The 25,642-nt window shown below is 43.5% G+C and overlaps 1 protein-coding gene and 1 pseudogene across 2 annotated transcripts in view; both read left to right on the top strand.

Moving 5' to 3' along the window:
- CTNNA1 (catenin alpha 1) overlaps window positions 1-25,642 on the top strand; it is a 235,030-nt gene that overhangs the window by 49,664 nt on the left and 159,724 nt on the right. For both annotated transcript variants that reach the window (XM_088451270.1, XM_088451266.1), the window contains one exon: window positions 14,634-14,897. In XM_088451270.1, coding sequence (XP_088307396.1) covers window positions 14,634-14,897 — 264 coding nt within the window. The remainder of the gene's footprint in view (window positions 1-14,633; window positions 14,898-25,642) is intronic.
- On the top strand, window positions 3,759-3,863 carry LOC148539628 (U2 spliceosomal RNA; annotated as a pseudogene).

The following is a 25,642-nucleotide window of genomic DNA, read 5'->3' on the forward strand; positions in this document are numbered from 1 at the left end:
AGCGACTCATCACTGCGTATTGTTGCACCAGCCCTCCTGCACTATGTCTCCTTAAAAGCATGTCTGCAGATGTCTGTATAATTGTGTTGGCAATAATGTTTTTGGCCTGTTGTCTTTCTCCGTTCTGCCTCTCCATTTGTCTGTAACATCAGTATTACATTCCATTGATCAACACCCCTAGTACACCTGACACTTTGTTTCTCAAGATAGGAATGGAAATCTGTGTGGGATTGCTTCTTTAAACATCTTAATGAGAAGTAATGCAGGCCACCCACACTGTGCAATAGACACCGAGCGACGCAACGGGGGTTCCGACATATCGGGCGGTCCCCACACACGGAGCGATTGGGTGGCCGACCGCCCGATATGCTGGCTCCCCCTCCTCGTCCTCCCACATAGCCCTGCATGGGATCGCACCTCGCATCCCCTGATCAACTGAACCTGCAGTAAGATCAGGGGGTGCGATGTACGACCCCACAGGTGCGCGCTCCTTCCGACATCATGCCCTTACACGGAGCGATATAGCAGCCAAATCATACCAGTCAGTCGGATCGGCTGCTTTATCGCACCGTGTATGGGGACCTTAAGATCAGATTGTGAATTTTGCATACCGGAGAGAGCAAGAAAGTATCTTTATTTGTGCTCAAGGGTGATGTTTTACAAAATACATTTTAATAGGTTGATTTTAGAGGTCTCACATGAGATATTTTATCTTTTAATCTTCTTAAATTTAGAGCCAGGCTTCCCATTGTTTTAGCTAATTTCTTATTATGACGAGCAATTATAGTCATCTTGAAAAGAGAAAGGGACTGGTGGGCCTCCCACATAAGTCTCTATTTCTTGTCTGTGTTTTACACCCTGACCTAGCAGAAACTGTATTGAGTCTCTGCATGGTTTGCTTCAATCCCTGTAACTTGTTTTTCACACGGTACAGCTCATGGTTTGTTAGTGTGTGAAATTCTATGGAATGGATACAAGCTAGGGAGTAGTGATCCAAATCTCTGATTGAGTGTGTCGTTTACAAACTGCTGTACCATCATATGCGCTGTAACTTTTCCTCTGATTCGTGTGATTTCTCTGGATAACACATTCTAGGGGCCAGATTCAGCTACCCGCAAGTAAACATTGGAAAGGCTTCTGGCGACTTTGTAGGATGTTTCTCTAGTGCTTATGCATCTGTCTTTAGTAGTGCTAGTCTATGTATGCATGATGATGTTGCTTTTATCCATTTTTGCACCAGGATGTAATTGAACACACTAATGCTTACATTGTACAGTGACAGGTGTTATCGCTGTGCACTGTCTGAGACTCAGAACAAGTGATTTCCCAGCCGTGTTATTGCTCCTGTACAGCATTCTCTTTTTAGTTTGTGACCTCCTCTTCTGCTTTGCAGCAAACTTCTCATTCTGCCATCACATTATCTTATTACATCCAGAGAGGCTCTACACACACTGCATCTATTCTACAACATATGTTTACATGATGTGAAATGAGTGTAGATGTCATGAATGTTTTTAGTGTTGTGTGGACATGCATTCTATTTCTATTAAAAGTTCATCTAAATAAATCCCTTTCTGTGGGTTTAAAAAATACTTCTATACAAAAAAAGATAAAAATACACCATTTATATATTTGGTGATCCTCTGTGTGACACAGGACATTTACATACATTCAAGTACGTGAACTGTTTCTATGCCACAATTTTTTTTAATTTTTTTTTCTGTTGTCCAATATGTTGGTAGAAAATATACTCCAGAAAACATGTCTCGACAGTAAACCGCTCCTTCTGGAATTTTTAAAAACGCTGCATGATGCACGGGACTCATTTGCCCGCAACATGCAGCCCTCCAATAACACACCTGGTTTTGCATTTAATATCTTTGTCTGTTGTAAATATGGCAGGTGAAACAGCAGTTGGGGGAATTTGAAAAGCTGCCTTTTTCTAAAAAATACCCCATGTGTCACAGAATGGACAACTGTCCCACTGTGATCTCAGATGTGCTTCTGGCATCCCTTCTGTTGTGCAGAGAAGGTCTTGTGATGCAGAAGTTGGCTGCTCCAGACAAAAATAGGCTCCAGTTAAGTTGTCTCCTGTGTTTTATGACCCACAGCGTTTCATTTCATGCTCTGACCCTTGTTTGGTGAGAGCTCCATGGAACATAAAGCCGAGAAAAAGAGTTGGAGCTGACCAAGCATAAAGCAATGACCAATTAGGGATATATCTTGTGAGAACTGGGGGCTGTAGGTAAATGTTTTTTTGGGGGGGATGTTGCATTTTGTACATCCCTATCACTACACATATCAGAGCTGATCTTTGTTTAGGACAACAACAATTAAAACATTTGCCTGAAATATAGGTTTGTGGGTACTGTATATCACCTTCAATACTTGCTTGTTCTCTTGCAGCAAGGCAGGGGAACACTGGACCATGGGGATTGTAGGTTGGGGCTTGAGCTGACACTTCATAAAACTAGCTTTAAACCCTATGCTCCTCCCCCCTGCAATCCCACAATTGCAGTCTAAAGCTGGCCATACACTAGACCAACTTACATCCAACCAGCCAACTTGTTGATTGGTTGGAATGAAAATCTGGTAAGGTATGGGAGTAACTTATGATCAGCAATTTGCTCCTAAATGCCAGAAAATAGATGAAAATGATCGTCAGACAAGTTTGTTAAATGTTTGATCAAAACAATTTGTTCAAACAACAGTTTTTAGTCCATTTTCTGGCGTTTGAGAGCAAATTGCTGATTGTCATTTGCTTTCATCCATTACCAGGTTTTCATTCCAACCAATCAACTAGTTGGATGGTTGGATGTAAGTTGGTCTAGTGTGTGGCCAGCTTTAGTGAAGTGCCTGAGGAGTTGGGCACCATTTTTATGGGCTATAGTTAATTTTATTGTTCTTTTGTAATTTTTCTCTTTTATTTCTAGTTAGGAGCTATGCGCTGCTGGTAGCAGGGCACAGCGTGAGTGCAGGTGGCTGTAGCACAGCTCGCCAATATGCTGCTGCGGTGGGGGGATGTGCGTCGGCGGGACCCCCCTACAGTGCAATCCAGTCTCTCTAAAGAGACCGCCTGGACCTGCGGACAGTGCGTGATCGTACGCTTTTAGAGGGTGCAGGGCGGCAGTGCTGTCCCAGATGTTGGCGCCATCTTGCCGGGTCTGATGAGGGCGGCTCCATTAGTTGGAGTGCGCACCTCACAGGCAGCTCGGTCGGAGTTTAACAAGTGCTTTCCCCTGGCAGGGGAGCAGCATTTGTGAGTGCAGCCCCAGAATAGGGGAGCGGAGCCTGTAGTTGCCGGCCTCCCTTGCACATTACATTTTGCCGGGCTTGTTTTGGCAGCGGCTCCCCTCACACAGATGCAGGAGGAGCGCGCATGCCACAGAGTGCCCAGATCAGCCGGGCTTAACCAGTGTTTTACACTTACACGGGGAAGTACTCGGTGTGCCTGGAGATAGGAGGGGGTGGAGCTTCCAGTGCTGCTCTCCCCCTCCTGCAGTGGTACAGTCAGCGAGGACAGCAGGGAATGCATGGATGACATCCCTCGGCCAGGACTGCTACATTCGCCTGCTCTACACATCCTCTCCTATGTAGCTGTGGTGTTTGTCTCTTGGAAGGCTAAGTGCCCTTGTTGCTGTATTAGCTGCCTTTGTAACATTGTTTTCATGTACCTGTTTAGATTTATACCTGCTAATAGGGTTTAAGTGAACACCTGCTGTCAGTTGTTACAGAAGTGGGGGGCTCTGACAACACGCATCACTTCTCAGCCTTTTGGCTAAGATCAAGTGTAGTATCTGTTCTTAACAGTTTAATATCGGATATGTCCCTAATCTGAATCGCCACAGGTTTATATACCCTCTATGTCCATGTAGCTAGTGACCACAGATGTTGGACAGTAATTGATGAAATCAGGCTACATCTACTGAAGAGGATCTATCCGCTACCCTGACAATGACGGCATAATGGTTAGCATTGTTGCCTCACCGCACTGCTGTCATGGGTTCAATGCTCGCTACAGCCCTCCTGTGTGGAGTTCGTATGTAGGCATTTTGCTGTATTTTGGGTGCTGTTTACTCCCATGCGTGGGGTAACGAGCAGTTGCCCTCGGGGACTGTGGGTATAGGACCTAGTGATGAGTAGGCATCCAGGAAGCTGCGTCCAGCAGGGTGGGAACTGCGTTGGCTGTCGCTCTCAGCATGTTGGGGCGCGCCCTAGGGCAGCTGGTGACGCTTCATAGGAAGATGTATATATTAAATCTTTATTAATCATATTATTAAAATATATGTATATAGGGTACCATATAGCGAAATATAAATAAAATCAATAACTCATAATTAAAGAAATTAACAAAAACAATAATGTGAATATCAAAAAATGTGCAATAAAAAGATTTTCCAAATACCGCTGTCTTGTTATTATAATATTTCTATCACCACTGATATATCTCCCTACTAAAGTATTGATATTAATATTCTATTGATGTGTGCTGATCATAATATCGATATATTATCAGTTTAGTTATTATAACACTTGGACCATGAAGATCCTATCTTCTATTTATCTATTAGATACACAGTGTAGTTTGTGCTAATAACTGTTTATCTGATATCTGACTGTTTGCATTCAAAAAAGGAAAGTAAATAAATAAGTCACAAGTAACAATTTTCTTTTCCTCTTACTATACACTGTTGCCAAAGTAATAAAAGTGTCACTAGTAACAGTTTTATTTTCTTCTTATTATACACTGTTGCCAAGGAATAGATTAACCATATATTGTCCTGGTTCTCTCCGTTTAAGTCGTCTAGTAGGAAATGAGAAATTATATTACACTCTGATACTGTTCAATCAATTGATTACATCACCACATGTTATGGAGGAAATAAAAATTACATTTATTAATTCAACCTATCGTAGGCATATATTTTCCTCAACCTTTACAAACACTGCAGAGTGCATAAAGTCTCATTTTCAGTATCATAAACTGCAATGCTGGTATAGTAATGTTGCAACTCTATTTGTCACTACACTTGTTGCATCCGTGCATTCATTAATTGCTGACAAACATATATTTCCCTCAATAACATCACGCACATTGATCGTATCAATAGGGAAATACACAGGGATATATTTTCTAATAATTAGTGAAGCTTTGGTTAGCTTCATGCTTTACATGCTATTATGCATGAGGCAGCGCTATAACTGGAAACGCTGACGCGCGTTTCGCATAAGGCTGCTTTATCAAGGCAAATCAACCAGAGTACTATTTCCTGTGATCCTAAATACCCTTAACCTTAGTCCTCATTGGTCCGTTTGAACCATCTCATTAGCTCCCTATCCTTTCACAGGCTCCAACGTGTATCATCAGCGTCCCTTCATACAGCCGTTGTCAGTACTGCTGAATAAACGGAATGTTCTTTTAATCAAAGCCGTTGAGTTCCTGACATCATGTCTCTTAATTAGTTAGAATACTCAAATATTATACACACCAAATGTTTCCTCATATGGTTAAAGATCTAATAAAATCTCTTACAAATAATTATGTTATTAATGATATTTCATGAATTCTATTTCTGTTGTTAATTAATAATACATATATAATATAATAATTCATTAGTGTAATTTATATCACAGATTATCCATCATCATTTAACATATACCTATTTTCTCTTTCTATATCTCATAATGTAATAATATCCTGTACAATAAATAAGTAATAAAAAACATATTCTAAAATGACATCCACCCTATACCTTTCTGCAATCCTTAAATATTAACTGCACAATAAAAATATAGTGTATTAATATATTAAATAAAGTGATCAATTCCCTATTCATAAATGTGTATGATTACTATACATAACTAGCAATAATTATCCTTAACTATATGTCCATAGTATTATGCTCAGATATAAGTGATATTAATAAAAATGTGTATATAAAAATAAATCAATCAAATAAATTCTGCGCACAATTCATATAAAGATAATGAACCAAACTGTGTAGACTTATAAACATGTGTAAAATAAATAACTATATAAAGAAATCAATATATAAAGTGTTGAGTCCCTAATAAACCATCTCTGTGTATATATATATATATATATATATATATATATTCATAATGTGTGGAAAATATGTACTACAATAAAGAAATCTGGATATACATACAGATTTATAAAATCAATATATAGATATAGATAAATAAGAAAGTAATCTATATATATTAATTCTTAATTATAAAATTATTTTATTCATTAAAAATGTCTGAATATCTAATTAATATTCTTAGTATCTTAAAGGTAGTTCTAAGAGCTTATCAAACAAATATATAACTAAATAACTTCTATTGAGATCAAAAGGTGTATTTATATGACATGAATAACTATCCTTTCTATAAATAACAAACTCTCATCATGAATATTCGTAACACAAATATAATAGATCCAAATCTTATCCATATGTTTTAAGATACACATTTCTTATTCTATAGGTTTCCAGGGACCTGGAATTTCCCTATTCCCCTATCCTCATTATTAGGTTCTGGGTATAAAGAAAGTGTATTCAAAATATATAAGTGTACCATATTTTTTGGTATTATAGGAAGACAGTATATTGATTACTTTCATTTAGTCCATGAGGTTCGATACTATTCATCAAGAATATCATTCTTGCTTCCCTCATTAGCAATTCCTTATGCATATCTCCTCCCCTTATTCCTAGTTTGATTTTCTCTATACCAAAGGCTTTCAGATGACTTGGGTCACAATTATGTTTTTTTAAAAAATGTCTAGCCACACTAGTTAGTGGTTTAGATTTAGATTGATCAATCCTAGCATTTTTGACATTCCCAACATGTTCTAGGATCCTCTGTTTCAATTGTCGGCTCGTCATCCCTATATATTTAAGGTTACATGTACAATATAAGCAATAAATTACTCCAATGGTACTGCAGTTTATATATTCCTTAATTATAATAGTATTACCATATCTATCCATGGTTATTATATTATATATGTATTATTAATTAATTAACATCAGAAATAGAATTCATGAAATCATTAATAACATAATTATTTGTAAGAGATTTTATTAGATCTTTAACCATATGAGGAAACATTTGGTGTGTATAATATTTGAGTATTCTAACTAATTAAGAGACATGATGTCAGGAACTCAACTGCTTTGATTAAAAGAACATTCCGTTTATTCAGCAGTACTGACAACGGCTGTATGAAGGGACGCTGATGATACACGTTGGAGCCTGTGAAAGGATAGGGAGCTAATGAGATGGTTCAAACGGACCAATGAGGACTAAGGTTAAGGGTATATAGGATCACAGGAAATAGTGCTCTGGTTGATTTGCCTTGATAAAGCAGCCTTATGCGAAACGCGCGTCGGCGTTTCCATTTATAGCGCTGCCTCATGCATAATAGCATGTAAAGCGTGAAGCTAACCAAAGCTTCACTAATTATTAGAAAATATATCCCTGTGTATTTCCCTATTGATACGATCAATGTGCGTGATGATATTGAGGGAAATATATGTTTGTCAGCAATTAATGAATGCACGGATGCAACAAGTGTAGTGACAAATAGAGTTGCAACATTACTATACCAGCATTGCAGTTTATGATACTGAAAATGAGACTTTATGCACTCTGCAGTGTTTGTAAAGGTTGAGGAAAATATATGCCTACTATAGGTTGAATTAATAAGTATAATTTTTATTTCCTCTATAACACGTGGTGATGTAATCAATTGATTGAACAGTGTCAGAGTGTAATATAATTTCTCATGTCCTACTAGACGACTTAAACGATAAGTAGATAAATAGAAGATAGGATCTTCATGGTCCAAGTGTTATAATAACTAAACTGATAATATATCGATATTATGATCAGCACACATCAATAGAATATTAATATCAATACTTTAGTAGGGAGATATATCAGTGGTGATATAAATATTATAATAACAAGACAGCGGTATTTGGAAAATCTTTTTATTGCACATTTTTTTATATCATTCACATTATTGTTTTTGTTCATTTCTTTAATTATGAGTTATTGATTTTATTTATATTTCGCTATATGGTACCCTATATACATATATTTTAATAATATGATTAATAAAGATTTAATATTTTAATGCATACATTATACTTTATAGAAGGTGGCACACAACTATATATTGGAGTGCACCAAATATAGAAACTCTATCTTTCTCTTTTTTTTGTTTCTTTGCTTCATAGGAAGACCAAGTTCAGGCTTGGGTGTTCCCTCATCTCGGGCATGTTTTTTTTTCCCTCTATAGGGTTAAGTTCCTAGCCTAGGTATGTCCCGCTGTTTCCAGGCTTTGCAGCGCGGCATCACAACTTGCGTCAGGTTCCTCTATTTTGCTGTGTTTTTTTGCAGGACTCCTCTACTGTGTGAGGCGCTTTCTTCCTCCCAGGGCCCCATTAGCGTTTTCACAAAGGAAAGACCTTGCGCTGTTCCGAATGAATAGGATCTGCTGTCTTTTCCACCTCTTTGCTGCTGCGCACCACTCCGTAGGCGGTTTAGTTCTGGATTTCCATGGCTCTGGGTCTGTCCAAGTGTTGGCGACGGAAATTCGTTACTTTTACCTTCGGTGCATCTCTACGGTCTCATCAGGGAGGCTTAGGATGTCTGGTTCGGAGGGCTCTGTTCCTTACGCATGTGCATCACAGGGATACAGGCTGACCTTAGTAACCTATTATGAGACACTACCTATGTCAGACCTACATGTAGTATAGGGAACCCCAATAGTCCCTTTATCCTTGTCTTTTTTCATATTGATATTTCCAGAGAAATTGCTGATCTGACCATTCCACACAACATTAATGATGTCTTTAGGAAGAATAGTGATTCTCCCTTTTGGTTTTTCATAATAACTGTTTTAGCCAGAGGGAATTAGCACCCAATTCTCCTTATCAGAAGCAGCTATTGCCAGCCGTTCTTGGTATATTAGGAATCGCTACTGAATTTACCTTCATGCAGGAGAAGTAACATTGTCAAATCCACCTATCTCGTTGTTTATGTCTAATATTCCTGAATAAGACACACCTCATGACTACACAGTAAGAGTAATAACACGGAATCAACCATTTCTGACACGCCCCCTTAACAACTCCAGTTACTATAGTAACAAACGGAGGGCCAATAATGTGGTAGGATGACGTTGAGACTAAAGCTGCATACACACACAACGATTTTGTTGCCAACAATTTTCTGAATGAGTTTATGAACGATTTTCTGTCAGATTATCTTTCAGATTATCTGTCAGATTTTCTAAAGTGTAATGAACGATTTTTTTGAACTACAAACAATTTTTGCATATTCCCTTAATGAAAATCGTTGAGTTGGTCAGTCTGACTGAACTACAAACTACAAATGTGAACGCGCATGAACGATAATCATGCATCGTTTTAACTTAGAAAGTGAACGATTTTTTCAATGATTGAATGATAAACGATATCGTTAACGATAATCGTTCAAAAAATCGTTGTGTGTATGCACCTTTACAACTACTTATACCCACAACCAAGATGGCCACTATTCATTCACTCCCTGAGGAAGGCCGGGCGGGCCGACACGCATAGGAGTTCACTCCAACACTCCAGAATACTTCCAGGAAGCAGAGTGACCCCTAGTTGATGCACGTTCACGTGCATCAACCTGGGATTTTTAAGTCTGTGTAAAAGGGTATTACTGGATTGTTCCTTACACTATCTTCGGTTTGTTAAACTAGGGGTAGGGGGCTGGGGAAGCACTTCTGCACTAGGTTTAGGTTTAAGAAAAATATATATACTTGTGTAATAGCCCCAATTAGACAATTTGTGGTACATATTAAATCATTCTATGGCGGTGCTGCCAAGGTCAATAAATAGGAGTTTACAAAAAAGAGAAGAAAAGGGTATTGTCTCTTTGTTGTGCGCCAACAAAGAGACAATACCCTTTACTATCTTCGGTTTGGTAAGGACTTTCTCTTTTTGTGGCCGTCTGTAGTGGCGGGGTCCACCTTGCCAAGTTTTCGTACCTCCTTAGAGGTGGTGCGTCCTTAGAAGGTCAGTCTGACACAAGCCGCTTCTTCCCCAACAGGAGTTACTTTTCTGGGTCCAGAATTTCTGTGTCTCTCTCTCTCTGTGTCTCTCTCTCTCTGTGTCTCTCTCTCTCTGTGTCTCTCTCTCTCTCTGTGTCTCTCTCTCTCTGTGCCTCTCTCTCTCTCTGTGTCTCTCTCTCTCTCTGTGTCTCTCTCTCTCTCTGTGTCTCTCTCTCTCTCTGTGTCTCTCTCTCTCTCTGTGTCTCTCTCTCTCTCTGTGTCTCTCTCTCTCTCTGTGTCTCTCTCTCTCTCTGTGTCTCTCTCTCTCTCTCTGTGTCTCTCTCTCTCTCTGTGTCTCTCTCTCTCTCTCTCTGTGTCTCTCTCTCTCTCTGTGTGCCTCTCTGTCTGTGTGTCTCTCTGTCTGTCTGTCTCTGTCTCTCTCCTCCCCCCAGTTCGCTTGCACGTGGTAGTGTGGTTGCTTGGGGTCATCGACCATTTTCGTGACTTTTTCAGCTGGTGCGTGGCATCTTTCGCTTTGGTTCCATCTGGGACCTCGGATGTCCGCCACCATGGCGTTGCTTATAGTTTTTTTTTCACAATGGGGCCGGCCTCTCATCCCACTCCTATCAGCCGGCATGTTTGCTCCAGTTCCGCTGCAGGTATGGAAACTGGGGTTCTATCTCCTTCCTTGTTCGCAGGCCGTCCTGCTCATTCCGGATGCTCTGGTTTCTTCGTGCCTTGCGCACCAGGGGGTGGGTTGCTCAGTTCGCATGAACTCTCTCCGATCCGGGATCCACAGCATGGAGGCCAACACCTCCTCGCTACACGTCTGGATTCCGTTTGAGGCAGGTCGTCCTACTTCCTCAGTGGGTAGTTGACTCAGGGCCTGATTCAGAGCCGGACGCTCTGACCAGAGCGTTCGCTCTGAATCAGGGCCCTCCTACCTAAAAATGGAGCGGCCTCCTGGACGCTCGCATAGCTGTGGGTTACCACCCACAGCTTATGCGAGCATCCATGATGATGGTCAAGACCATCGCGACCATCGGGCTTGCGACGAGACCCTGCAGTAGGGTCTCGGTGACCGCAAGCCCTGGAGTGATTTTGGCTCTATCAGAGCCAAAATCACTCCCACTGACATCACTAGTGATGTCAGTGGGGCCGGACCCAGACGGTAGGCGTTCCCATGGGAACACCTTCGTCTGGCAGCCACGCCCCCGGCACGCCCACCGAAGGGGGCGTGCTGTCACTCACCATCGACAGCACGCCCCCTTTGGTGTGAGACCCCGAGCGACGGATTCCCCGTCGCTCGCCGGGTCTCGCGTGTGCGCACGACGGAGCTCCCTCCGTCGTGCGCATGCGCACTTAAGCACCATCGACCCGCTTGCGAGCGTACAGCGCTCGCGAGCGGGTCAGAATCAGGCCCTAAGTTCCTTGTCTATTCTGGGCCCTACCATTCGGTGGAGAGGTGCTGCTGTGCCTAGTGTGCTCAGCAGGTATCACAATTTGCTCTCTTCGGAGGTTCTGCGTTAAGGACCTTCTTAGGTAGCTTCTTTTAAGTACTTTCAGATCAGGTCTTCTTTGCTTCAGTTCTGGGGGTGGCCCTCAACACCTCTCTCCAAGGGTGTTGTCTTGTGGCTTGTCAACGGTTCGGTTGGTGCCTCGTCCATGGACCGTGTTGATCATTCAGTAAACCAGGTTCTACTTGCGGTAGTCCCAGTGTGTAATTCTCCAAACTTGACAGGGTTGCTCAGCATCCCTCTTGTCTCCGTTCCCATTCTGTACAGCAGCACCCATCACTCTTCATTGGTGGAGGGTTTTTGTTCTTCTCCAGGTCCACTCCTTGATCTTTCCGGATGGGCTTATTGTGGCCATGGCCACTAGTCTCCTGGGCTGAGGTACCGTGAAGTTGCTTTTTGGCTCAGGGGCCTTGGGTCACCATCCGCAATGGCTCAGCTGTTCGATGGGCTTGAGCTCTAAGCCATCGTTCTAAAGGACTCTGTCCATCCTCCCTGGTCGGTCGCAGTCGGTCGGACAACGTCCAGGTGATGGCATAGGTACGTCTACCGTAGTCTTTCCGGGGTGGAAACATTTGTTCCGTCTCTTAGTGGTGGTCTTGCCGGTAGTGGGACAGTGGACTTCCTCAGCAGAACCACGTTTCTCCCAGTGCAGTGGTCTTTCTCTTCTCCCCTTCACCCGTGGGAATTTCAGGGCCTCTCGGCACGTTTGCAAAGCTCCACAGTTTTGGATGTGATCCTGGTATCTGCTGGCTTCCGCAAGTGCCTGTCTTGACTGTTCCGTGGAATTTTTATCCAGATCATCTGTTTCCGCTGTCCACACTGTTCCTTCAGGTCTCGAGGGGCATTACTTCTTCCCAAGTGAGGGTAATCCTGGTGGCTCAAGGCTGGTGGCGCTGGTCATGATACACGGATATTCTCCTGAGGTCGGTAGGCCCGGTGTGGTATCTTTCACTTTGTCCAGACCCGCTACAATTTTGCTCTTTTCTACAGGGGGACTTCCTCTATTGGTTTTCACGCCTGGACTTCTGGACCTGTTAGTGATAACGCTGCAGGTCTTTCTCTCTCGTGGTCCATACTAGGCTGCAAGCCCATATTCTGATTCCATCTCGCGCATACCTACGGGTTTGGCAAAACTACCTCCTTGTGGTGTAACCATTACAAGTTTTCGCCTCTCACATTTCTTGGCCTTCCTTCTGAAGGTTTGGGAGTCCGGCTGCCGACCGTCTCTTGACATTACAGGTTTTGGCCCTGTCATTTTCTTTCCAGCTGACTCTTCTTCCAGGGGTCCAAACCGTTTTTGCATGGTGTGCTGCATATTTACCACCGTTTCTTCCGCAGGTGGAGCCGTGGATTCTAAATCTAGTCTCCTGGGCTCTCACACAGGCTCCATTGGAGTTGTTACATTCAATGGATCTTCAGTCTGTTGCTTGGAAGCTGTTCTTCCTTATGGCTATTGCTTTCCCTCGGCATAGTTACGTATTTTCTCGTCCTCTATGTAGATTGTGCGGTTCTCCGTACAAGCTTTATGATTCCAGCCGACACTGGTTTCGGATGTTGTCCTTCTGGTTCTTCCTCCTTTGGTGAATTCCTGGGACAGGGATGATCTCTCTCTGCTAGTTGGGCTGAGCTATGCAAATTTCCTTGGACGCATCTTCTTTGGTAAGCTGCACTGTTCTCTGCAGGTTCTTTTTGATACATTGGAACATGGTTGGCCGGCTACTCGGCAAACCCTTGCTCGTCGGATCAGCTTGGTTATTACTCAGGCCTATTCTGGGACGGGTGGACCGCCACCAGACTAGGTGTCAGCGCCTTTCGCTAGGGCAGCGGCGATCTCTTGCGTGATGCGGCACTTCAGAAGCACAGGTTCACTGTGCGGCAAACTGGTCCCCTGTCCACACGTTTGCTCATATTTATGTTTCCGGCGGCAACCATTTTGGGTGTACAGTTCTCTGCTCAGGCAGCCTGAGCGTTCCCTCCCCTGGGGGTGGCTTTTGAACGTCCCATGGTCCAGTGTTCCCCAGCCTTGCTGCAAGAGAAATTTGGATTTTTGGTAAATTTCCCGTAAGAGAATCCTTTTCTCTTAAGCAGGCTGGGGAACACTTCGATCCCTCCCTCACGCTCAGTCATGCGAGGTGTTTGGTTCTTGACCGTGCTTTTCCCTACTGGTTTGTTTCGTTGTTCTAAACAGTTTCATGAGTTCCTGCTACTCCTCTCCAGACTCTTTAAAGAAGTACTGTAATTGTGGGATTGCATGGGGGAGGAGCGTAGGATTTAAAGCTACAGTTTTGTTAAGTGCCAGCTCCAGCCCCAACCTACAATCCCCATGGTCCAGTGTTACCCATTCTGCTTAAGAGAAAAGTATTCAACGGTAAGTTGACCAAAAATCCTATTTGTGGTTTTGACAATTGTTTTTAAAGGAGCTTTAAGTTGTAATCGGAGCTTATTATCGGGGCATATGGCGTATCCAGAATCTCCATGTGTCATTATTGCTTTATTGTGGTATTGGAGTTATAGCTGATTTACGTTAATATCGCTCTCACTGTTTTTTTTTTTGTTTTCTCTCTTTATATGTCTCTTCCTGTCCACCTCTCATTCTCATCCACACACTGGGGCGGATATAGAGTTGCACACAAGTCAGCATTGCACACAGCTTTTGCAAATTGAGTAACTACGGGTGATTCTAAGCTGTAGGCATGTCAGCCGCATCTCCACTTTCTTCAAGATGGGTCTAACAGCGCGGCAGTGTGGCATTTGAATGTAGGATAAGTGTTGTGGGAGAGTAAGTGGGATTGTGGGCTATGTAGACTTTTCATACGCAGAGTTCTGACTGATTTCAGGCGGATCTCTTGCACCAAGAATAGGGCTGATGCAAATGCACATTGATCATGTAGCTCCGATCAGATGCCCATTAGCTGCGGCACTCACATTTTTTCTTGCGGCTTCCATAGGTGTGAAAAAAATGTGTTAAAAGTCCTTTGTTTAGATTCTTAAACCAGGATTTTAGATGGAGTTAGCCATTTTTTACCTCTTTTTACGTGCTTATTGTGTTGTTGCAGGAGCTGAAAGATGTGGGCCACAGAGATCAAATGGCTGCAGCTCGAGGAATTTTGCAGAAGAATATTCCAATTCTTTATACTGCGTCCCAGGCATGTCTTCAGCATCCTGATATAGCAGCATACAAAGCGAACAGAGACTTGATCTATAAACAGCTTCAACAAGCAATCACTGGTATCTCGAACGCAGCTCAAGCCACATCATCTGAGGAGATAAGCTCGCAGCGTGGAGGAGGAGAGCTCGCTATTGCTCTAAACAATTTCGATGTAAGTTTCTTATTTATTTATTTTTTAACTGTTTTGGACTTTTACACAATTCTCACAAGGTCATACCAAATATGTTCCTCATGTATAAGGAGGACAAAAACCATGAGAGAACTCCAACTCTTAGGAGCCATTACACTGAGGCTTTTTTTACTTGTCATCCTATTTCTTTATTTCCTTAATTCTTACATATTATTTTCTTGCCAATGTGGAGGAATAACTTTTAACTGTTCATTGGCGTGAGTCAGAAGGTGATGATCTTATCACATCCTGTTCCCTCTATTTGTGTTTCCCACCATTTTTCCTTACTGTGCAACTGTAAAAGACCCAGCTTCTGTACCTAGGGTGAGAAGGGTTTCTCCAGTATTACTGCAGCTTATTCTATCCCAGTGTCTCAGAGAATGAGCTGTGCTTCTGTAGCTGTTGGTGACCTGTTACCACTAGGGACACTAATTTGTGTTTCACAATAATGGAGAAGTGTATGGGAGTTTCTGTGATGGCGTTTGTGAAGTCTCTGCTCTGATAACATCCTCGTCACGCTTTGTCTTATACCACGCTTTGTCTTATACCACTTCTCCAATTCTTCCTTCCTCCTTTCCGTTCCCCTCCCTCGCCAGCCTGCCTGTCTGCCTTTCTAATACAGCTAAGTGTCTTGTTGCCCATCATGTCTCTGCAATGTATATATTATCTTAATCTTCTGCTCCGAGAGGGTGTGGCTCCATATATTATTGCTTTTTTTTCTTTGCATTCCTATGTTCTTTCCCCCCCCCTTTGAGTGATCAACATCCCAACTTAAATTTTGTTAATGGAATTTACGGGGTATCATTCCTCTATTAAAAGAAAGTGTATATTAGCATACCTCAGTAGATTGCAGGCAGATGTGACTTTTCTACAGTAAACCCACCTGATGCCTGTGGAACACGCTAGGTTAAGCATGCTGAGGCACCGGTTATAGCGTCTCCCTCCTATTCTTCGAAAGCTAGAGGGGGGGCTATCCTATTACATAAAGGGTTTACCCTGTACTATCCGCCATGCTGATACTGATATGTTTTATTAGATATTACCTTGGATGGTACTCTGTAAACTTTCTGCAATATTCATGGACCTACCATATGAGATCCTTCTTTTTTAACCTGGTCAACAAACTATACCCCTTTGCTGACACTCCAATTATCCTAATTGGAGACTTTAATCTGGTGGCTTCCCCCATACTTGACAGAGACTATCTGGTGTTTCTCTCCGACAACCTAAAATTGGGTTAGATTACATTGCCACCCAGCTGGGCCTCCTTGATTCTTGGAGGGTGCATCATCCCATTAATTTGGAATATACATATTAATCCTCCTACTCATAATGTTTTTTAGATTAGATTACTTCTGTCTACTTCACTGTCCGCCAGGGTCTTAGACACAACCATTGATCCTATATCCATTTCAGATCATGCCCCTGTGTGGGTTACACTTCAAGGCAAATTTATCCTAGGCTCTAACAATGGCGCTTTCCAACTAAAATGACCTCCTCTTTAAAATTTAAGTCCATGTTGGAAACTGCTTGGAACAATTATGTGTTCCATAATCAAACCCATGCGGATGATCCCAGCCTTTTTAGGCAATCTGCTAAGGCAATTATTAGGGCTGTCCACATACGTCTATCCTCCATGTGCTACAAGCCGCGCCATACGTAACACGGGAACTGTATGTGCCTCGGTAGCTCCGAGCGTCTTTCGTGCAACTTTTTATCTTCAAATGTGTCTTATTCACATGCGGGTGTATCTGCATGTGAAATGCTAAGTCACAGTGTAAGCGGCTGTAACACTGTAACGTAGCATTTCACATGCAGATACACCAGCAGATGCACAGAGAACATTTTAATCAGCAGAAGCTGCTTGTGCTAGCTATATCACTCTGTGAATAAGACTCATTTGAAGGAAAAAAAGTCGCACAAAGACTAGCATTGCGGCACTTAGACGAACACTTAACTACCAACTTTAATGGTAAAGAAATTGCTGCTATACTGTACAGGTATTATCAGAATTTATTTTCTCAAGACCCTATAGATCTTCTTTCTGGCGGCATATCTCCTTTCCACAGGTCTATCCCCCCCCCCCCCCCCCCCCAAACATGCTGATTTTCTAATTAGCTGATTTCTGAGCTGAAGGTCACCTCAGCTATAAAGTCCCTGAAAACCTATGAAAACTCAAGATCCTGAAGGCCTTCATGTCAAATTCTTTAAGTTATAGTGTCCCTGCATAGTGGACACTCTTATTAAGTTTTTTTTTATTCCATTATAAGATTCTCACTCTTCTGTTACACTTTAATTCGGCAATAGTAAAAATTCTTACAAGACCAGGCAGGAATTCTCTTCTCCCTTCTTCTCCCAGGCCCATATCCCTGCTTAATATTGACTATAAACTTGATACAAAAATCCTGGCAGACAGGCTGAAATTAATTTTGCCGTTAATTAATCTTTCGAATCAATCCGGTTTTATTTGGGGCTGAAACTCTTAACTAATGTCAGAATAATTCTTGCAGTATTGCAGTTCCCTTCCGTGAAGCTCCTTTTTTTTCACTAGACGCCGAAAAGGCATTTGTTTTAGTGACCTGGGACCACCTGTTCCAGACGTCTCGTTTTGTCTTCCCTGATACATTTGTCCGTCTTCTAGGTACTTTGCACTCATCTCCTACCACGTATATTTTAACTAACAAATTCTTATCTCCCCCTTTTTGTATTCAAATGGGTACACGTCAAGGCTGTTCTCTTTCGCTTTTACTGTTTGCGGCCGCTTTAGAACCTTTAGCTATAGGTTTGCGCCAAGGAGCCTGCTTATACTGGGATTGAAATTTGGGACAAGGAAAGTGAATTAGGTGTATATGCGGATGGGATGCTGCTTTTTATTTCAAATCCCTCGTCTTCTATACCTGCTATTTTCCATATCATACAGGAGTTTAGCTCATTTCCTGGATATTGCATCAATATAAATAAATCTGAACTGTTACCCCCTAACTGCTCATACATCCCTTTCCTACCACCCCCACCTCCATGTTCACGGTTACCCCACATAAAGTAAAATATTTAGGGATCTGTGTTCCCTCCTGTATTTTTCAGCTTTATACTTCTAATTTCTCCCCCTTGATAGACAAAATGAAAACACACTTAGTGAATTGGAGGAACCTTAATCTATCCCTCCTTGGTAGGGAGAGGGGAAGGGTTAGAATACTGAACGCCGAGATCCCAAATGCCGGCATCCCATACCCATCCCACTTGTTCTTCCCCTTATGTCCCCTTGGGGCAAACACAAATTTCTTCTTCCGCTAGAGGGCACAGGGATCACTCTCTGTATATAGGAAAGGGTCCTAGACTGCACACCCTGAATATATATAATGGGAGGTGCTACCTGTTGAGACTATTATTGCAGGCACAGAAATAGACAGATCACAGGTGCACAACTCCAGATTACTAATTATATATAAATACATTATTTATTTATTGCAAAATTTTATTGCCTAGAGGTTTTTAGCATAATCATGGCCAAGGTTATGGGCCTACCCACCATATCCAGGTAACCTCTGTAGGGTAGGTCCCTAACATACTAGGGTTCAAATCCAGAGCGCAGGACACCCCTCAAATTAGCTCAGCCGAGCCATCCCAGGGCATCGCTCTAATGAGAAAAGTGAAGTGTAAAGTAAGAAAGGTAAGAGCAGCTACGGCTGCATATATAGGATAGAGAAACCGTGAAAGTGTTAAAAATCAGGTATAGCCTGAAGAGGGAGAGACTGGGCACCAAATAGTTACTAATTTTCTTCCCAGTAGCCCCCAGGCTCCCTCTGCACTATAACCCGCCCCCAGCCACTGGCCAGCCAGTTTGTTTGGTGCCGAGCAGGAACATGCACCATTTTGTGGAGGATGCTTTTAAGTGGCCCCTGTTACTTTTATTTTATTTATGTTTAAATATATAAATTTTTTTTCTACAAAGAGCGGGCAGTGCAGGGCGTCCTATAGGGCGCCGTCACTGCTGCTCCAACGACCCCGATGGCGGTAGCACCGACTGGGTCAGTGACTTCCGCCGCAGGACTCTGGGAAGCCACACTACAGCTCACGGAGCCCGCAGCCGGACGCCGACGGGGGCAGGTAACCGCATGCTCGCGGCTTAACACCGCCGGTGTGAAGACGGTAGTGTTGGTTCTGGGGGTCCCCATTCCACACACTAGACCAAAAGGGCACCGGCTAACAGGACGCCACTGACAGCGGTGAGGGCAATGTCACTGGGGTCCATACTAGTGGGGGGAGTACGGCAGTTCCTGTTAGCCCCTCCCCGCACCGATGCCTATCATAATCCCAACGCCGGAATCCAGGACGACCCGTGCCCGAATGAGGTAAGTCCTGGGCGCCCGTCCTGTTAGCTGCGGAGGCGGTGGGTTAGCTTTAGGGCAGTTAGCAGGGTTAGTGTTCGGTTTTGGGGGGGCGATTATGGTTAGGCACCCCTAGAGGGTTGGTTAGGGTTAGGCACCCCCAGGGAGGGTTAAGTTTAGGGAGCGGTAAGAGGTTAGGGTTAGGCACTCCCGGTGGGAGCTTTGCTGTAAGCACTGGGGGGAGGTTAGTGTTAGGCACCACCAAGGCGAGGGTTAGGAGGGGGGAAGACAGAGGAGGTTAACATGCTTACCTGCTTCTGTCAGGATTTTCATCCTGTCGGGCAGCTGCCTGTGAGATACTAAGGTGTTCGCCTTTGATTTATTATTAACACTTACTAACTCTCACAGGTGTGCTGCCCTGGGTTGTCTGGCCTTTGCCGGCTTTTTGGGGTTCCGCGCCCCAGACTTTGACTAAGTATTAGAGACCTCCAGTAATCGGAGAAGCTGTGACGTGGCCTGGAGGCTAAGCAAATATATGCAACTGAGATCTCTGCATTCTCTACCACCTTGTAGTTTTTCAAATCTTATTGTCGATATCACTCTGAGTGCTGGGGGATACTCTTTGCTGTTTCTTGTATATTATAACTCCTCCCGTTCAAGCACCTGAGTGATATTACTAAAGTGATTGAGCAGCTACCAATATGTATGATTGCTTATTACGCAAGGTCAGTGGGACCTTGTCGGGAGGCTCAATGTGGCGTTTCTGCGGTACAACTTTGTGCAGCTGCCATGTAGTTAACTACCACACTCTTTATTCGTTACTATGCAGTTGTCACCGTCAGGTCTTCGGGTGCTGGCTCAGGACAAAAAGGGGGTTCCCAGTGCAGCCCTCCTTCCATCGGGGTACAGCTTTAGGACGTCCCAGATTGATCCCTGTGCCCCCTTGTGGAGGAGGAAGAAGAAAGGAGGATTTATGGTCTTACCTTGTTAAAAAAAAAATCTACAACTCCTTAGGGGGCACAGGGCGCCCACTCTGACACACCTGGTTTGTGGGTTTTATTTTCTCTGATGCCTGTTCTTGGCGCACCTTTCTCTGACATGTTCTGAGAGTATGTGTTGGTTTTCCTTCTCCCTCTTCTTCTCCTCTCTCCTGCCAATGGCAGGAAACTTGAACTGGCTGGGCGGTGGCTGGGGGCGGGTTATAGTGAAGAGGGAGTCTGAGCTCTGCTGGGAAGAAAATCAGTAGCTATTTGGTACCCAGACTCTCACTCTCCAGGCTATACCCAGAGTAATCCCTGTACCCCCTATAGAGTCAGTAAGGGAATCCTCTCAGTGAAGGATGTCTGTGACCCTAGCGGCGACCTGCTCTCCTTCCAGTAGTTCCAATAAAATGTTGGTTTGCCCCGCACACACTTTTTATGTTTCTACAATCTCTATACAGTAATTAGCTGGCCCCATGACTATCTCAAATACTCCTAACACCTTTACATGACACTCTTACTTTCAGCCGCCTGCACAAATTTACATTGTTACCTTTTCCCAGATTTTATAACCTCAAACACATATTGGTTGTCGGTTTCTAATGCTTGGCTTCATGAGATACCAGACCTATCACAATTATAATCATCCACAGCAAAGATATTACCTGCACTAAAATCTACTCAATTATAGGAAACACTCATACCAGGGTGTGGAATAGAACCTTATATTTCACCTTCTCACAGGAAACAGGTATTTTTTTTTTTTAATAAACTTTGCAAAAATCTCAAAAAATCTTTTTACACGTTATCATTATGGGGTATTGTGTGTAGAATTTTGAGGACAAAAATGAATTCATTCCATTTTGGAATAAATCTGTAACATAACAAAATGTGGAAAAAGTGAAGTGCTGTGAATACTTTCCGGATGCACTATATGTATGTTTGTCAGCATATTGCACACAGGAAGGGGGTTCTGGAAGGACAGTCTATAGTTATTGGGGGGGGAACCAAATTATTGCCTTGTCCCGGGTGACAGAACTCAAAGTTTCGACCCTGAGAACTTCTCTAGCTACTATAGACTTGTAGGCTAATTCAGCAGACATAATGCTTCAGGTCCTAACCCCACCCAGAAACAATTTTCAGCCAGCCAGCAAACCAGGAAAAGTAGGGCTCCAGGTTCTAACCTCACCCAGGAACAATTTTAAGCCAGCCATGTGCAAAATGAGAGATAGCAATGACACCGAATTTTGGCTGTACCCTTTGAGCTCAATTAGTTTCTTAGTTGAGAGGGGATAAGCTTTACGCTATCTTTATGAAAAGGGTAAATCATTCTGCCCTCACCTAACTCCTTCATCAATAAACTGGTCTCTCGTAGGAGAAGGAAATTCCTGATAAACGCTTTCACCAACTCCAAAGTTTTGGAGTGCTTTTTCACGGAATACCTGGAATTATGAGAAACCTCTCCGCTAGTTCTCAGCTAGGAGAATGGCCTCTACCAGATTTGTCATCCTTCAAGGATCATTATGACAAAACATTAGAGGTTTGGTGAGAGCTTGGTGTTAGGCAGATTTGTGACCATAGATGTTGAGTATGTTAGGCATACTCTCTCGCCAGCCACTGCAAATACTGTGTCACAATTACACTGTTCTTAAATGTGGCTGGGTGGTTTCAATATGTATACACTTAGTCCTATTAGTAGTACAACGTTCCTGGTATATTAATTCAAGGTGTTAGATGTACACTACAGTTGTGTCCTTACACATCTTTACTCTAGTCATGGCAAAATGCCTATCTCAGTGCTCCAGGTCCTGTGAGACTCTGCTAGCGACAGGTGTACTTTTTTGCTTCTTTCTTTGCCAATAATTAGTCTAAGTCGAAATGCAATGTGACTAGGACGCACCAGCTGACTGTGCTGTTTAATTTGATGTGACACCTGTATATCTGTGTGTGACTGTGACTCTGAATACAGATTCCAATGCACACAGATATAGTAGTGTAACATCAAATGAATCAGCGCAGTCTCCTTGTGCACCCTAGCTGCATTGCATTGTGACTTAGATGCATTTTCTGCAAAAAAAGACCCCAGCGCTAGCAGAGTTGCACGGGACACGGCATGACTTACGCCAGGCTAGTCACGCTGTGTGGGTTATTGAGGCTATATGTATGAGCACACATCCGTAGCGTCTATCAACTAAGATCAGTGGCATGAGATCACCCTGATGTCCGCATTTATCACACTAGGGGCCTCTTGTGTATCGGTCTAGAATTTTCCATGGATGAGTTATTGTGAAGAAGCAGATGTTTGGGAAATTATATATTGCTACATTTCTTCTTTAGGGTCCATAGGGATCCACAGAGAGACCTTGGGGGTGTAGGTGGTGGTTGAGGCGTGGGCACCGAACAGTTAAAGCTTTCTCCCAGGATGCAACGGTCCTTTCCTCTATACCGAGCCAGAGGCACTTCAGTTTAGTCGGTGCCTGGCCGGAGTCTGGTCACCATTATAACAGTGGGCTGCTTCAGCAGCCCAAAAGCTTTTTATTTTTATGATTTTCTTTATTTTACATTTAATCTTCCGGGTGGGCAGCAGCAGACTGTCCGCAGGACGTCTGTGCTGCCGCTCCATCACCCCTCCGGGCGCCGCAACCCCAGCTCCCTCTGGTGCTCTCGGCGGGCATCCCGGTGACCTTGCTAGCCGGCCCTGCGGACAGACCCAGACTGCATCCTGGTTTCTATGGGGACAAGTAAGGCATGTCACCACTTGCGTTGCCTGCAGATAGGCAGTCTTACCTCCGGTTTCAGGGGACAGACCGGAGGTGCTGAGGGTGAACACTAGCTCCGACCACGTGATCCACTAGACCACCAGGGTACATATGGAGCGGGAATCCAGCGTCCCGGTGGTTAACAATCCGCATGGAGAGGTCAGCTTTCCCTATTACAGCAGCCCCTCAGCTCATGGAACTATTCCTCTGAGGTCTAGCTTCTCTGAGTTGCTCTCCTCCGACCACGCCCCCTCAGAGGTCTCCGGTAGCCATCTTCTACCGACTCAGCAACAGCTCTCTCAGGGAAACGCAGGGTCCGGTCCCCCTACATACCTCTCCCTGGAGACAGGTTATGTAGCACTGAGTAGTTGATTGTACTGCCATTTTGCAGTTTTATGTATTTCTGCATTGTATGCGACTTATGCTAGCGCTGTCTGTATATTCTCTCTATACTGTCAGCATATATCTTTCCCTTTTTTCTCATCTTTGCTTTAACATACAGGTGTATTCAGGGTTTCCTGTACCTCACATTTCTTGTGTTTGTGAAGGTCGTCACATACTGTTAATTACTGCACTGTACAATATTTTGTGCTGTGCGCTCCTGCAGCTTGCCCAAGCATAAGACAGGATCAGTATATTGCATCCCACTTGTATATCACATATCTAGTGGTTGCATATTCCTAAGTGCCTATTGTGTGGTTCTAGCAAAGGCAAGAGTAGGAAGCAAGCAGCTGCACCCATACTTCTCTCATGCAAATTACGTGATGCAGGCTTAAATGAGGAGGATTTAATACAGTATGGGCTATGTGCGAAGTGTGATACCCCACCAGGCCCATCAGACCCTCCAGCCCGGCTCAGGAGCCCCCCTGTGAGGGGCCTCTCAGGTGCTGGCCACTATTGCGGACCGCCTAGCAGTCCCGGCTGTAATTCCCCCTATGGGGTTGCCACAACAAGTACAAGCAATACAGGTACCTCCTATGCCCCCTCCATGGGTAGACATATACTCTCTAACTCAGTACAAAGTCTGGCGGCTACCTCTACACCCTTTCAAAATATGTTACAAGGTGAGAAGCCCCTACCCAGTAAGACTACTAAGGGTCCTGTGTTATTAGATTCTGGGGATGCTGATCTCTCTAATATGGAGTCCCCTTCGGGGGAAGAAGCAGAGTTTCAGCTCGCCCCCAAATCAAGGCACCCACTATTTAAACGACAAAGTGGCTTCAGCAGAGTTTCCCCTCTCGGATCAACTAGTTGAGCACATGGCAGAGGCTTGGCAGATGCCTAGTAAGAGGTTTCAAACCCAAAGCCGCCTGACCTCTTGTCCAAAAACGCCTGACCTCTTGTTATCCTTTTCCTGCAGCTCATTGTGCAAGATGGGATACTCCCCCAGCAGTGGATGTTACGCGTTTGATTAAAAGCACTACTTTACCTATCCCTACAGTTTCCTCACTAAAGGACCTTACGGATAGAAAGATTGAAACTGGTCTTAAATCTGTGTGCTCTCTTTCAGGAGCAATTGCTCGCCCGACCATGGCTATTGCATGGGTGGCTAAAGCAATTGAAAGCTGGGTGGACGTCCTTGAAGAATCTTTTCCCTCAGATGCCTCTCGGGATCAGATGTCTTGTGTAGCTGACATAAGAGATGCAGCTTCATATATTGGAGAAGCGTCCTTGGATGCCAGTCTCCTAGCTTCTAGAGCTTCGGCCACGGCGGTGTCTGCCATGGAAGGCGGATGCAGATTCTAAGAAATCCTTAGAAACATTACCTTATAATGGGGAGATTTTGTTTGGCCCACATTAGCAGCATCAAAGACTGCCTTCAGCAGCTACCGCAAAACCTAGGACAACATCCTTTTTAGGTCCTTTTATCCCCAGGCAAAGCCAAAGAGTCAGTCCTTTCCTAGGCAGTGGGCTTCCACTAGGGCTGCTAAGCCCAGGACCAAGCAGACCTGGACCACCAGATGTTTCTGCTTCAAAAAAGAGGACAAGCCTTCAGCCTGACAGGACGGGCCTCCTCCTGTGGGACCCCAGAGTAGGAGGTCGACTTCTTCAGTTTACCCAGTGCTGGCGTCAAACCACCACAGATGCTTTGGGTAAAAGAAGCGGTCTCCCACGTGTAAGACGGGGACTTTAAGCCGTGTTACACGGAGCTAAGTAAGACTTGGATTTCACTACATCAGCAGCACTTACCTTTTTATATGGAGACCTAATCAAGGCTTCTGTCTTCCAAGTGTTAATTGTGGACACAAGAGTATCCATTTATACTTATATCTTTGTGGATTACAATCCGGTGAGATCTTTGTCATTCAACAAGACAGCTTTATGTAGTCTTTATTACAGCTATTTGTGTACTCATCATTTAATGTATGTTAAGAGGTTTTATATATGTATATAAGATTAGTCTGTGTAGACTTCTGCAGAAGAATTGTAACTTTTTAGTATATGTTCTATTGCAACTAGGTCAATTTTCTAGTACAATTTGTATAAAAAATTATGATTCTTATATTATTTTTGGTGTCTTGAATCCGTTTGTTGATTTTCTGCCATATTTAGTCCTTTAACAACTCCAATATTTAGATTATTAGCGCAACACCACCTTGTTCCATTTTTGTGTGATCACCCCTTGGTGGTGAATTTGGTGTACACAGACCCATAGGTGT

Source organism: Taudactylus pleione, unplaced genomic scaffold (assembly GCF_031769625.1).
Source record: "Taudactylus pleione unplaced genomic scaffold, aTauple2 ptg000025l, whole genome shotgun sequence".
Taxonomy (NCBI): domain Eukaryota; kingdom Metazoa; phylum Chordata; class Amphibia; order Anura; family Myobatrachidae; genus Taudactylus; species Taudactylus pleione.